The sequence below is a fragment of the Trifolium pratense genome, linkage group LG1 (genome assembly GCF_020283565.1).
Source record: "Trifolium pratense cultivar HEN17-A07 linkage group LG1, ARS_RC_1.1, whole genome shotgun sequence".
NCBI lineage: Eukaryota > Viridiplantae > Streptophyta > Magnoliopsida > Fabales > Fabaceae > Trifolium > Trifolium pratense.
The window spans coordinates 4,889,624-4,902,504 of NC_060059.1; the positions used below are offsets into that span (position 1 = coordinate 4,889,624).

The following is a 12,881-nucleotide window of genomic DNA, read 5'->3' on the forward strand; positions in this document are numbered from 1 at the left end:
AGGAGGGCTGTTGATCTATGAACGTGAATTGACTTTGAGATCCCTCAGCCATCTAGAAAACCTGAAAAAGCAGAGGAAGGAAAAATGAATTCGACATTCAAATTCACCCTTCCACCGCCAAATCAAGCGAAAGGGCGAGGATCTCAAACAAAAGATTACGCGGAAACTAAAGGTGACAAAACAATTTCTCCGAGCGCTAAGTTCATCAAACAACCGAGCACGAAACGCATGTGGTGCTCGACACTGTTCTAAGCCAAAACCCAACCGTCAGTTGGTAAAAACAGCGATTTCTCGCCTGAAAACCGCGAAAAACCCCTCTTTTGGGGGGAAAAGGGTGCTAATCACCACCTACAACCTTCAAAAAGACTACCCAGGCTACATGAAAAAACATACTACAGCCTTACACCGCGTAACTAACTACACAATCCAAGTAAAATCCAAGCAAAATCTGCAAAGATCAAAAGGGATAAAACACTTACTTGCTGTTGATTAAATGAAGATAGGAGTAAGGAGTTTGTAGTAGAAGAACGGAAGAGGAGCAAAACCACCAGAAGAAGCTTGAAACGGAAAGGCCAAACGATGTAGAAAGTGAGTAAGAAACTGTAAAGTTTCAAACGAAAAAACCTCCCTCCTATATATAGGCCAACGCGTCCGTACAGGAAAACCCGCGCCGCTTCCATCTGAACCACAGGATCGATCCAACGGTCCGGATCAATCACGATCAAGTGGCTCAGATTTAATCTCAGGAGAAACGAAAAGGCGCGAAAATCCAACGGTTTAGGACGACCTCGAGATTCAAATCTCAGTTAATAGCCACTCGAGTACTATCTAATAGTCTTTACACGTGGCGAGAGGAAACAAAGCGACTCGTCCTTTCAAGTCACATCCGTCTGCTCGCGCAAATCTCGCGGAATCCAAGACACCACATCCCGAGAAAATCGCAACCAAAAAAGGAAATGCAAGATCCTCGGAATCCATTCCCCTTATTTCTTTGCTAAAAATACGGGGAAGGCCGCAGCAACCGAATAAGAGCACCGCGCTCCTCGACAAATTCGTAAAGTCGAAAACATGCTCGAAAAAGGAGTACGGTTTTCGATCGAAAAGTCCGCTCGGAATCGTTCGGAAAATCCACGACATTATTAAATTAAGAGCATACATAAAGCATGAGTGCAAATAAATTATGCTCGGAAAATTCAAAGGAGAATTATTTTATTAATGATAGTCCATTACAAAGGGAAGAGGATTACAAGGGGAACCGAGCACCTAATCCTCGTGCTCGTAACCTGAGCTAATTGCGGAATCCGAATCAGTCCACAGCACCTCCTCTGGCCATATCTTAGCCTCCTTCCCGACCTGGGACCCTCCTTCACCAGAGGCAGGGCCAGGAGGATAGAGGTGGGGAGATTGACGAGCCCTCAGGAACTCCTCGATTGCCCCAATAAAATCCGCCGATTCGTCGGAACTTGAGGTATCAGAAGTATCCGAGGAAGGGAACATCACCTTAGCTTCTTTCCCCTTTTGAGAATGAGCCGGCGCAGGCTTAGGAACCTCCGCTCACTTTTTTCCTCTTCGAGACTCAGAGCCATCAGCAACAACCTTCTTGGAATCCCTATTATCCATCGCTAGCCTTCAAACTCAGGATATGGGAAGCCAAAGGATAAGCAAGTATTTATAGCAAAACTTGCCGCCCAAAGGACCAGTCACCACACCTGACATCCCATAAATGCGAGAGGCGGCTGCAGAAACCTAGGATTGACCACTTGGAATAAACGATTTTCCCTTTCCAAAGCTTGACTTTGACCACAGGGACACTGCGAAAATTCAGCTGCCCAACTCGGATCTGTTATGTTCGGCAAATCGAGATGAATCGGTAAAGCTTCAAGTCATTACCCTCGCCTACGAGCATAACGACTTGGGGGGCTCCTGTTCTGGGCCGAGCTCAGAGCTCGAGCGTCAGAGGGTGTCGAACACATAGACCATCCGAGCACGTCCTAACGGTCTGATACTCTTACGTATTGTAACGGCCGAAAACCGGAATGATGAGCATTTACTGCACATCAAGGCCTCCAAGCCGTTTTCCGGCAGCCACTTGATGGCCATTAATGCCATCAAGGGCCTTAGCCCAGCGCTGGGGGCTATATATATGCATCTCCACTTCATTTGCAAGGTACGCATTATTTAGCTAAGAAAACCTCTACAAACACAAACTGACTTGAGCGTCGGAGTGCCTGCAGGTACACAACCCCCCTCCGCTTCAACAGGGGTCTCAACGCTCTCAACCACCGCAAACGCCGGCAAAGTCGCATCATTCTGGTCAACACGATCAATATATAAAAAAAAATTTACTTTTTATATTCATTGTAGAATCAATGTATCTAAATTATAATATATATATATATATATATATATATATATATATATATATATATATATATATATATATATTCATTCTACTATGAATTTAAAAACTAAGATTGGAGTAAAAATCATAGTCAAAAGAAACTTAAATACATAGTCAAATTAAAAAACGGAAAGTGTATATAGTGTGAACGGAAGAAAAGAAAGTGACGATGCAGTGATATTTTTTACTTCAAAAAGCCTACGGTGATAGACCAAGCCACGTAGCCTATCCTACGTAGCAGTTTCGTTGCCCACGTGGCATAAGTTAGGATTTCACGACAGCGAGTGAGCACGAGAGAACGAAAGCACCCCACTATAAGACAAGTTATCTTGTAGGGTCTACATTCACAACTGGTCCCATTATGACGTGGCACACTTACTTCAAAATTCAATTAAATATTAAATAATGTATTTTATTCAAAAGGTATGATAACTCCACTCATGTATTCAACTTTGTTACCTTTCTTCTTCATTAAAAAAAAATAATACTACTTGTTTTAAAAAAAAAAAATACTACAATTTTTGAAGAACTAATTACATTATTCGGTCTACTGAATTACTTAATTTAGTTAAGAGTCAGTTATGCAATTAAGTAGTTTTAATTTTCATCTGATCACAATTGCAAGAATCATATCATGATTTTTCCTATCAAATTTAACGTCAATAATCATTAAATTAACTAACGATTGATATTATATTAGTTAATTAAATTAAAATATATAAAAAGTTATATTGAAAACATTTATTTTTGTATTTTTTAAAAATTAACCGTACAAGCTTTAAGATCATTCTATTATTTTATTTTTTTTTTTAAAAAATAGACGAACTGACAAGTTAATAAAAATCCAATCCACATATAATGAAAAATTGAAATTCGAACCGTTATTTTAGCTCAATTCGAACCCTAATTTTCCGACTTATCCATCTTAAGGGTGAAATTTATCGCCACTAACCTACTTGATAGAAAAAAAATTAAAATTAAAATTCTGATCATGGCATTGATCTAATAAATTTTACCCAATTGAGTTAAATTTATACACATCATGTACCAAAAAAATAAAAAAAAATTATACACATCATTTTTTTTTATTTCAGCACCAGTTTAATCTTGTTCAGGGGTCAGTTTTAACATAAAGAGGTACCAACTCCTTCTTGATCGCAGTTGCGAGGATCGAACTGTGATCCTTCATACTAAACTCAGTGTCAATCATCACTAAACCAACTAACTATTAGTTAAATTATATAGATCATTTATTTCTTAATATCTCCCTTAAAAATATAAAATAAATTAACTTTTCTTCATTAAAACACCTGCTCCGCATTCCCCGCTGATATTATATATATTTTTTAATTTTATTTAAGCCATGAAAGAAAAATGAAACTTTGCCTTTTGGAGTTAACAGCAGGTCCTTTCCCAGTGAAGCTATCTTTTTCACCCTTCTTAATTTTATTCACATAGGATATTTATTTGCCTGATCAAAAGCGGAGAAGTTTAACCAATCGCAAGATACCAAATTGCCAACGTGTCATGCTCTTTTTCCGCCACGTTTCACGGTCTCCATTGCCACGCTGTACAACCAAATTAATGCTGCCGGCGCGTGGAGTAAAAGTTAGTAGACCAGTTTTGTTTTGTTGCCTCCTTTAATTAATTGAAGTTTTAATACAATAATTATAAGGTTTTTAAATGTGGAGTAAAATTTGACCGCAGCTACTAGATATTATTACTTGTTAGATAGTGTAAAGTTTTTTATTACCCGAAATGTTTTTTAATGGTGGGACCCACGTCCTTATGTCATAAAGCTAGCACATCTCACGAACGTGACAATTAGGCCAAACGGAAGAAAATAATTTCTAGATCGGCAGCTATAGCGGGGTCCACAATCCTTGGAAGTTCCGTGACTGTGACTCCGACTCACTTTAGCTTCGGAGATAATCTCGTCCGTAGAATCAGAAAGCATCGGCGGTTAGATTTGGTTGGGAGGCTGAACGCGCCCGAACCTGTTGGTTTAGGTGCCATGTCGGACTCGCTCGTCCATTAGAATCTGGTTGTTTTTTTTAATGAATGTTACTGCCACGTATGACCCATCGAACGATTAATAAAAGTTGTGTTACTGATAATGTGAAGATCTGGTGCGTATAATTGAAATGTTTGTTTAGGTTACTTATTTATTCTAAAGAAAGGGCCCACTAGTCTAGTCCATTCTCAAATTAACAAATATAAAATGCCTTTTTTGCTTTTTTAAAAAAAAAAAAATTAAATTCATTAAGAAACAGTGAAAGGGCCAAACGTGGAACCGAAATTAAATATTTGACCGGTGGAACTATATTTCGTGATGCCTTGTGATGGTGGTGTTTCATAAAAAAAGGTTTTGATGCACACGTAAAAATATTTAATAAAGAGAAAAATTTGTGAATTTTTTTAACTATTTAAAAGTTGAATGTATGATTTTAAGATTAACAATGTCTTTATTTGATTTTTTTTAACACTTTTTCATATAACTTACGATAATAAGATCGGGTTTAAATTGTCGTTTAAGACAAAAAAAATCTTTGAATTTAAGAATATTTAAAATAGTAGAAATATTCTTGTCATAAAAAAAATAAAGATAGAAATATTTATATTTGTCTTTTCAAATACAGATTTAAAATCTGTGACCTGAGAATTGTCCTTTTTTTTAGTCAAAAGAATTGTCTTTGTCTAATATGTACGAGTCATATAATTTTTTACCATATACAAATTTATTTTGACTATTGAATCGATAAATCTTATTATGGAGTAGTGTTCTCGTAATCTCGTGAGCTTAACTTAATTGGTAAGTTCATTGCACTATGTACAGGAGCCCGAGTTTGAACCAAAAATACTTCACTTATTGACCTTTAATGTGATTTTTCTAACCACTAAATAACTTGACAAATTTTTTTTTATTACGGAGTAGTTATTAATTAATAAAGCATATAAAATCTTATTTGATTTAATGATCAATTTATTAATATCGGTGACTTTTTAGGTTCATTGAATAATCAAATGTATTTTATTAATTATATAATTTTATTTTATATGAATGAATTGTTTGATAGAGATAATATTTGAAAGTTGTGATGTGTTGTTGTTTCACCAAAGTCCACAGCAACTGGGAATAGCCGGTGACCTGTTGATGTCCCTTTTATATTTCAATCTCATAGAGTAAGCATATAGTATTAAATTATGTCAAAGTATTCAAAGGATTAACATATCTATACGCATTGAATGAGTATAATATTAAAAATAAATAAAAAGATAGTGTACCGAATTGGCAGGTCATAAAATGGAAGGTGTAAGACAACGAGGGAGGTGGGACACGTGTATTAAACGCGCTGAAAAAGGTTAAAAGGGGCTTCGCGTGAGTGGTGGAACGAACGGTTAAGATATTGCCAAGATGGCAAAAACCAATAAAATCCATTAGATTATGTTCACAAAAGCAATGGCTAAGATCGTAACAGGTGACGCGGTGTTGAATCATAACCGTCAAAGAGTAATTGGAGTGGGTTTGGCAGAGAGTGAAATAGAGGAAATGTGTTGAGATTGGAGCACAAAAAGAGGGCGAAGAGAAAGGGGAAGAGAGAGAGAGAGAGAAAGTTAGTGGTGTTATTATATGTGTATGTAGCTTAGCAATAGCAATAGCAGCGTGTGAAGAAGAGGAAAAGGAAAGGAAAGAAAAGAAAAGATAAGCCATCCATCCCTAAGATCTCTCTGATATTTATTTAATTCTCAGAAGAATCATCAAATTCGTGGTTGGTTCTGGTGAGTGGTGAATGAATCTGTTTCCGTTGATTATGGTTCACGAAAGATAACAATAATATCAAATAAATCATTGAATCGGTGGAAAAAATAAAAAAATAATGGACAGGATTAGAGAAGCTAGAAGAAACACTATGGCGGCGAATGGTTTAACAAGAAGAAGACACAGAACTAACAGTCTAAGAGACTCACCAGGTTTCTTTCTTTCTTTCTTTATTGTTTACACAATTCTCTTTCAGATCTCGTTAACTACTAAAATTTCAGATTCTCACTTTTTTTTTATTTTAATTTATAATATTGTGTAGATGATGATGGAGCTATGGAGATGCAAGAGCCAACGAGGCTAAGAGATCGAGGGAGTGGGAAGAAAGATCGAGATCGAGAAAGGGAAAGGGAAAGAGATCGATTAGGAAGAAACAAGAGAAGAAGAGGTGATAGGTTGATGCACGGTGTAAGGGAAGATGGTGGGGAAGATACTTCAGAAGAGAGTATTAACGATGAAGAAGAAGATGATGATGACGATGATCATCATCACGGAGGAGGAAACAACAATAACCACCACCACAACAACGGTGGTGTTGGTGGTGGTTCAGTTAGAATGCTTCCGTTGAATAATCCTTCGACACTTTCTTCGTCTTCATCTTTAACGAATCATCATCGGAAAAATTTCCCTCCGGGGAAAGTTTTTAGACCAACACCGCCGACGACGTGGAAAGCCGCTGATGAGATGATCGGAGTATCTATCCCTAGAAAAGCACGCTCAGGTAAAAATAATAAATCAACGGAATCCGTGATTTACGGAACATTAATTACCTCGTTTTTATTTTTATTTTTGTTGTTTCTAACGTTTTTTTGATGTGTTGTCAGCTTCAACTAAGAGGTCGCATGAATGTTGGGCTTCAAGCGGTGGTGGAATAGTGGCGGAGCAAAATCACCGCCAGCCTTCATCTTCACCGGTGAGAGCATCAGCAGCTCCACCTTCACCTTCATCTTCAAACGCTTCAATCAGAAAAAAGATAGTGAGTTTTCTTATTTTTTTATTGATTTTTCTTTCACTTTATCAGTGTTGTTGTTTTTGATGGGTTATTGTAACAGTTGTTGTTTTGGTGTTGCAGAAAGCGAATGGTGGTGGTAGTGGTGGTGGAGGAGGAACAAAATTTCGACCACCGAAATCTTCGTCAAAATCATCTTCATCAGTGCAAGATGAGATCGAGATAGAGATAGCTGAAGTATTGTACGGAATGATGAGACAACCACAAAGTCAAGTTCCACCTTCAAAGCAAGAAATGAACGATTCAATGAAGATGGATTCCCGAGAAACCAATAATAATAAATCTTCTGCTAGTGATACAAAGTCAAGAATTTCTTCACCGCCTCAAAATTCAAGTTCTTCCGCTACTCCAGTTTCTGCAACTGGTTTGTTCTTTATCATAATCTTAATTCTCAGTAATTTCCACTCCTTCACACTAATTATTGAAATTGATTTTGTTCTGTTTTGATGGTTTTGCAGCACCAAAGAGGAAAAGACCGAGACCTGTGAAGCATGAGGATGAAAATCCAGCAATTTTCAGTGTTAGGAGCAGCCCCGTTTCTTCGATTTCGAAGGCTGAGAGTGATCACCCTTCAAAGATTGAAACTTCTTCATCAAATTCAGATAAGAACAATCAAGGATCTGTACCTGAAAATTCGGCTAATTTGGCTCCAGTACAGGCTTCACCGGAGCCAGTTAAGCCAGACAGTAATACTTTGGTGGTGGATGGTGGTAAGGTTTTGATGGAGGAATCAGAGAAGCAGAAAGACGTTGGATTGAATAAAGAGGTGGTGGTACCTCCTGTGTCACCGAAGAAGGAATCTTCTGTGCTCCAAGCAGTAGATGATGTTCGTGAAGATGTGAAAGCGACTAAAGCGTGAGTAGCATCAACTTTTTCTACTGTTTCTTTTTTCTTTTCTTTTTGTTTATCGTTTAGCTTTTTCATGAGTTTTGCTCTTATTAATCTAATCTGAATCTTGATCTAACTTTTTATGATTTTTTATTTTATTTTTGGTTTTTGCAGGAATCCTCCAACAATATCCGAGAGTGAAAATCAGCTTAAAGAGAAATTTCAGATAGATCTGATGGTGCTTATTTTCTTCATCCATTTCTTCCATGTCACTTTGATTTTGTGTTTTTTTTTTTTTGTTTAAATTAAAAATGTTTTTTTTTTCCTGTTGGATTTTCAGGCGCCACCTCCTTCTATGAGATCTTCTCCTGAAAGAGTTGTTGAGAATAATTCGTTAGTAGTTGAGGCTGAAAAGGCGAAGCTTGTCATGAAGGAGGATCAGAAATCACAGAGAATGAATAAGGATGATTTAGTGGTTGTGGAAACTGAGAAAGTAAAAGCAAAGGCAGAAGAAAATGAATCCCAGAAAGCTGCTACTGTGCAGAAAGAAAGAGGAATTGACTTGCAGCTTGAGTTAGAGAAAACAGAGAGGGTAGATTCTAATGGCAATGGAAATCTTCTTAACAAGAAGCTACAACATCAGAATGTTCAGAGACATCATCATCAGTTGCAGCAGCAGCAACAACAACAAACAAACACAGAGAAAAATGGTATGTTCAATTTTGAAGTTAAGATACTTGTTTGTTTTGGCTGATGATTTTGGTGCCTGATGAATTTTATCTCTTCTTCTCTTTCCAGTTCAATCCAATTCTTTGCCTATTCCAATGTCTGTTCCAAGCTGGCCTGGTGGCCTTCCTTCCATGGGGTACGTCCGTATTAACGATTGTGTTAATTGTTGTTTTTGTTATTTGTAGTAGTTTTAGTCCAATGTGTTGATGTTGACTCTCTTCTCACTTTTCATTATATCAGATATATGACACCTCTACAAGGAGTTGTATCGATGGATGGAACAACTATGCCTTCTGCAGCAATACCGGTATAAATCCACCCTTCCAAATGATTTTTTATGATTTAGATCAATTTGAATTATTGGCTTTCTTGGTAATTAATCCGAATTTTTTATTAATTAATTTTTGCAGCCGCCCCATCTTCTTTTCAATCAGCCCAGGCCGAAAAAGTGTGCGACCCATTGCTACATTGCTCGGAATATATTGTATAATCAGCAAATTGCCAGGATGAATCCATTCTGGCCGGCGGCAGCAGCAGGCTCTGCTGCATCACTGTATGGTGCCAAGCCCGGTGGCAATCTTAGTGTTATACCCTCCACTGAATTGCATGGTGGTAATGTTCCTGGCCGGGCAACAAACTCTACTCAAGACAAAGGGCACAGCCTTGCCATGTTTCCAGGTCATATTGGGAAGGACAAGACTTCTCAACCTTCCAACGTGGATAATAATTCAAGAAAGCAAATTTTACTTCAGCAGACTTTACCCCCTGGAGCAGCACCTAACATATTGGTATGTTTTGATTTTTGTTCTTATTTTTTCACCATTATACTTCTGTTCTCTTTTTCTTCTTAAATTAATGATTCATGATTGTCACAAATTTCAGCATGGACCTACTTTCATCTTCCCCTTGAATCAGCAGCAAGCAGCAGCAGCTGCTGCAGCGGCATCTGTTCGACCCGGATCTGTGAAGTCTTTGCCAGTTACAAGCAATGGACCACCATCCTCAACATCTAATTCTGCTCAACCGAATACATCGGGTACTGGGGCTGCTGCTGCTCCTCCCCCAACCATGAGTTTCACCTATCCAAATATGCCTGGCAACGAAACTCAGTACATGGCCATTTTGCAGAACAATGCTTACCCGTTTCCGATACCAGCACATGTTGGTGGCCCACCTGGATATCGTGGAAATCCTACCCAAGCTTTTCCTTTCTTCAATGGATCTTTCTATTCTTCTCAAATGATAAATCCTTCACAGATTCAACCACAGCAACTTCCTGCTCAGTCACAGCAGAGCCAACAGGGTCATCCAAATGCCACTATTTCTACCGGATCCTCTTCCCAAAAGCATGCACAAAATCAGCAGCAAAAAGCTAATAATGTTAATGGATCCAATGGTGGTGGTAGTGGAAGCTTGCAAGGTTTTCCTGTCACCAAAAACCCACATCAGCAGCTGATTCTACAGCAACAACAGCAGCAACAGCAGCAGAGGCAACAATTGCAAAGTCACCATACTTCTAATGCGGCTCGTCAAGTTGAGTCTGAAATGGGATGTGAAGATAGTCCATCCACTGCTGACAGTCGTCTCAATCGTGCTACCATGAATATATATGGCCAGAATTTTGCAATGCCGCCAATGCAGACACCGAACTTTACCTTGATGACAACTGCAATGAGTGGTGGTGGTTCTAATGGCAATCACAGTGAAAAGAAGCAACAACAACAGCATCCTGGTTCAAAGGCTGGAGGTGAAACTTCTCCGGCATTTGCCATGCCATTTGCATCAATCAACGGAGCAACTGGCCTTGACCTCTCATCAATTGCACATAATCATTCAATTATGCAGAACAATCATAACTATCATATAATGGCACAGGCACATGCACAAGCTGCTAGTGCTCACCTGAAGAAGAGTTACAATGCTGCTGAAGAAGGAAAACATGTAGTTAATTCATCTAATCTAGAAGAAGATAGAAAAGCCATATCTGGGAAAAATCCAGCTACAGTGGGGCAGTCCATTGCTTTTTCCAGGTCAGATGTGGGTGATGCCTCAATGTCATCGTTGGCAGGCAACAATGTCATTGATAATTCAGGCCGTAGTCTCAACCTTGGTTCTGCTTCTTCTCGGGCTTCTGTTTCTGTTATGCCTGCTGCCATCAACACCAATGCAGCTGGTTCTCAGCAACAAATGCAGCGAAATCAGCAGCAAATTCTTCAGCTTCAAAAGCAGAATCAATTTGCAGTTGCGGCAGCGGCCTCTTCTCGGAACAAGACACCATCAACAAGTAATGGCAGTATTTACTCTGATAATCTTCCTTCTACATCTTCAATATCCGCAAAGTATACCAATGCTGTATCTCCATTTCCTCAAAGCCTTGTTCAGAGCAGCAACACAGTTGTTACTCAGTCACCTCAGTGGAAGAATTCAGCAAGGACAGCAACTAACACTTCTATGTCACCTTCGACTATGGCTTCACCGCCTTCATTGTCGGTCAAAAACCCACCCCAGCAGCAGGCCCGTTCCCAGCAGGGCCACACACAAATATCTTTTGCAGCAAATCCTAAATCATCCGCACCACAAGTGCAGACTGCAAGCTCCACCCAGTCCCCATCTCCTCCAGTTATGGTTGGCTCACCAACAAATTCCTCGATGTCCAAAAACACTAGCAGCCCAAGGACAACACATTCAACGTCAACCAACAATAAGACTAGCCAAGCCAGTTCCCTATCCTCTCAGCAAGCCAAAAACTCTCCTACTATGCCAACCCGTAAATCCTCACCTGTTGGTGGAAGAAATGTACCATCAATCCTCAGTGGCCCTCAGATAACTCCCTCTTCAAACACTGGTAGTAAATCACAATTGTCACAGCAGCAACAAAAACAACAGCAGCAACAGCAACAACAAATATCAAAGCAGAACTTACAACAAGCCCAAATGTTCTTCTCAAATCCTTACATGCATCCCCAAGTCACACAATCCAATAGTCCTACCTCCACTGCCTCTCCTGTGACTGGGTATTATCCTCAACGGCGCGGCCCTGATCAAGTGCAACGGCAGGGCTCTGGTGGTACATCCTCTAATGGTGCTACTGCAAACAACAATTCAAAAGGCAGTACGTTGAATACACAGGGTCTTCTGCTTCCTTCCCAGTTCGCTGCAATGCAGCCTTCAGGGAACCACCATCAATTTGTTCCAGCTGGCTTCTATAATGTTCAACCGGTGCCCACAGCAGTTCAAGTAAAGCCAGCAGAGCAGAAACAACCCGCAGGTGAGTAGAATGATATCATGCCTTGGCTGCGCCCGTGTGCATGTGGTAAGCAAAGAAGTAACTGAATGAGATATAAATTTTGAAGTTGGTAAAGAAAAGATGGTATCTTCTGATGTGGGGCAAAGATGTTGATGCCGTTTTATGCCGTGTGCCTCGAGAACAAGATATGGAAGAAGCAAGCAAGATCGAGCTGACCATGGCCAACACAAGATGATTTTGGATTCCACAATTTTGGATGGGAAATCGACCAGAACTTTGATGTGCATGAGTTGTGTTTAGTAATTCATTTGTACACTTGTGTTTATAATCTGACAAGGTTGATCATTAAGTTAAGTCTAATCAAAATTCGATTGGTTTTTTAGAAGGATATAGTTAAGGGTCCTCCTAACTTTTTTAATTCTCCTATATAAACTTAATAGAATGCATGAGGTACCAGCAGGAGCCAGGAGGTATGGTTGAAGTTGAAAATCTTCCACCCTCATAACTGTTATTATATCTCTCTTTTGATATGTTGTGGACCTGTGTTGAGTATTATTGCTCAAGATGAAATGAACTGTCACTCACTTTTGCTATTATTTGCAATTATTTTTATCTATTGTAATTGGTGGCAATTTGCTTTCATAGTTGATAAATAATTTCATGAGGCATTGTGCAGAAGAGCTAAAATTGTTTGTCTTGGGTTTGTTTGTAAGTTTATTTTCCCTCCCCTCCCTGATGTGGTTGATAATAATATATGGTGGATAGAAAAGATGGATGAAAGGAAAGGGGTAGAACCGTCTTTTCCTCTTTTAATGATGAAGTGGAGTTTACCTTTATGTTCTTTATT

At 39.0% G+C, this 12,881-nt stretch overlaps 1 protein-coding gene across 2 annotated transcripts; it reads left to right on the forward strand.

Annotated features, from left to right (window-relative positions):
- Positions 1-5,594: 5,594 nt before the first annotated feature.
- On the forward strand, positions 5,595-12,630 carry LOC123883052 (protein TIME FOR COFFEE). 2 transcript variants are annotated; one of them, XM_045931748.1, is made up of 12 exons: positions 5,804-6,181; positions 6,288-6,373; positions 6,484-6,942; positions 7,046-7,197; positions 7,294-7,594; positions 7,689-8,085; positions 8,233-8,296; positions 8,399-8,768; positions 8,857-8,923; positions 9,028-9,094; positions 9,198-9,575; positions 9,670-12,630. In XM_045931748.1, exons 2-12 carry the CDS (start codon positions 6,313-6,315, stop codon positions 12,061-12,063), a joined length of 4,710 nt encoding a protein of 1,569 aa, XP_045787704.1. In that variant the 5' UTR covers positions 5,804-6,181; positions 6,288-6,312; the 3' UTR covers positions 12,064-12,630. The 2 variants fall into 2 exon arrangements, with proteins under 2 accessions (XP_045787711.1, XP_045787704.1); XM_045931755.1 differs by having other exon boundaries at positions 5,595-6,373.
- The last annotated feature ends 251 nt before the right edge of the window (positions 12,631-12,881 follow it).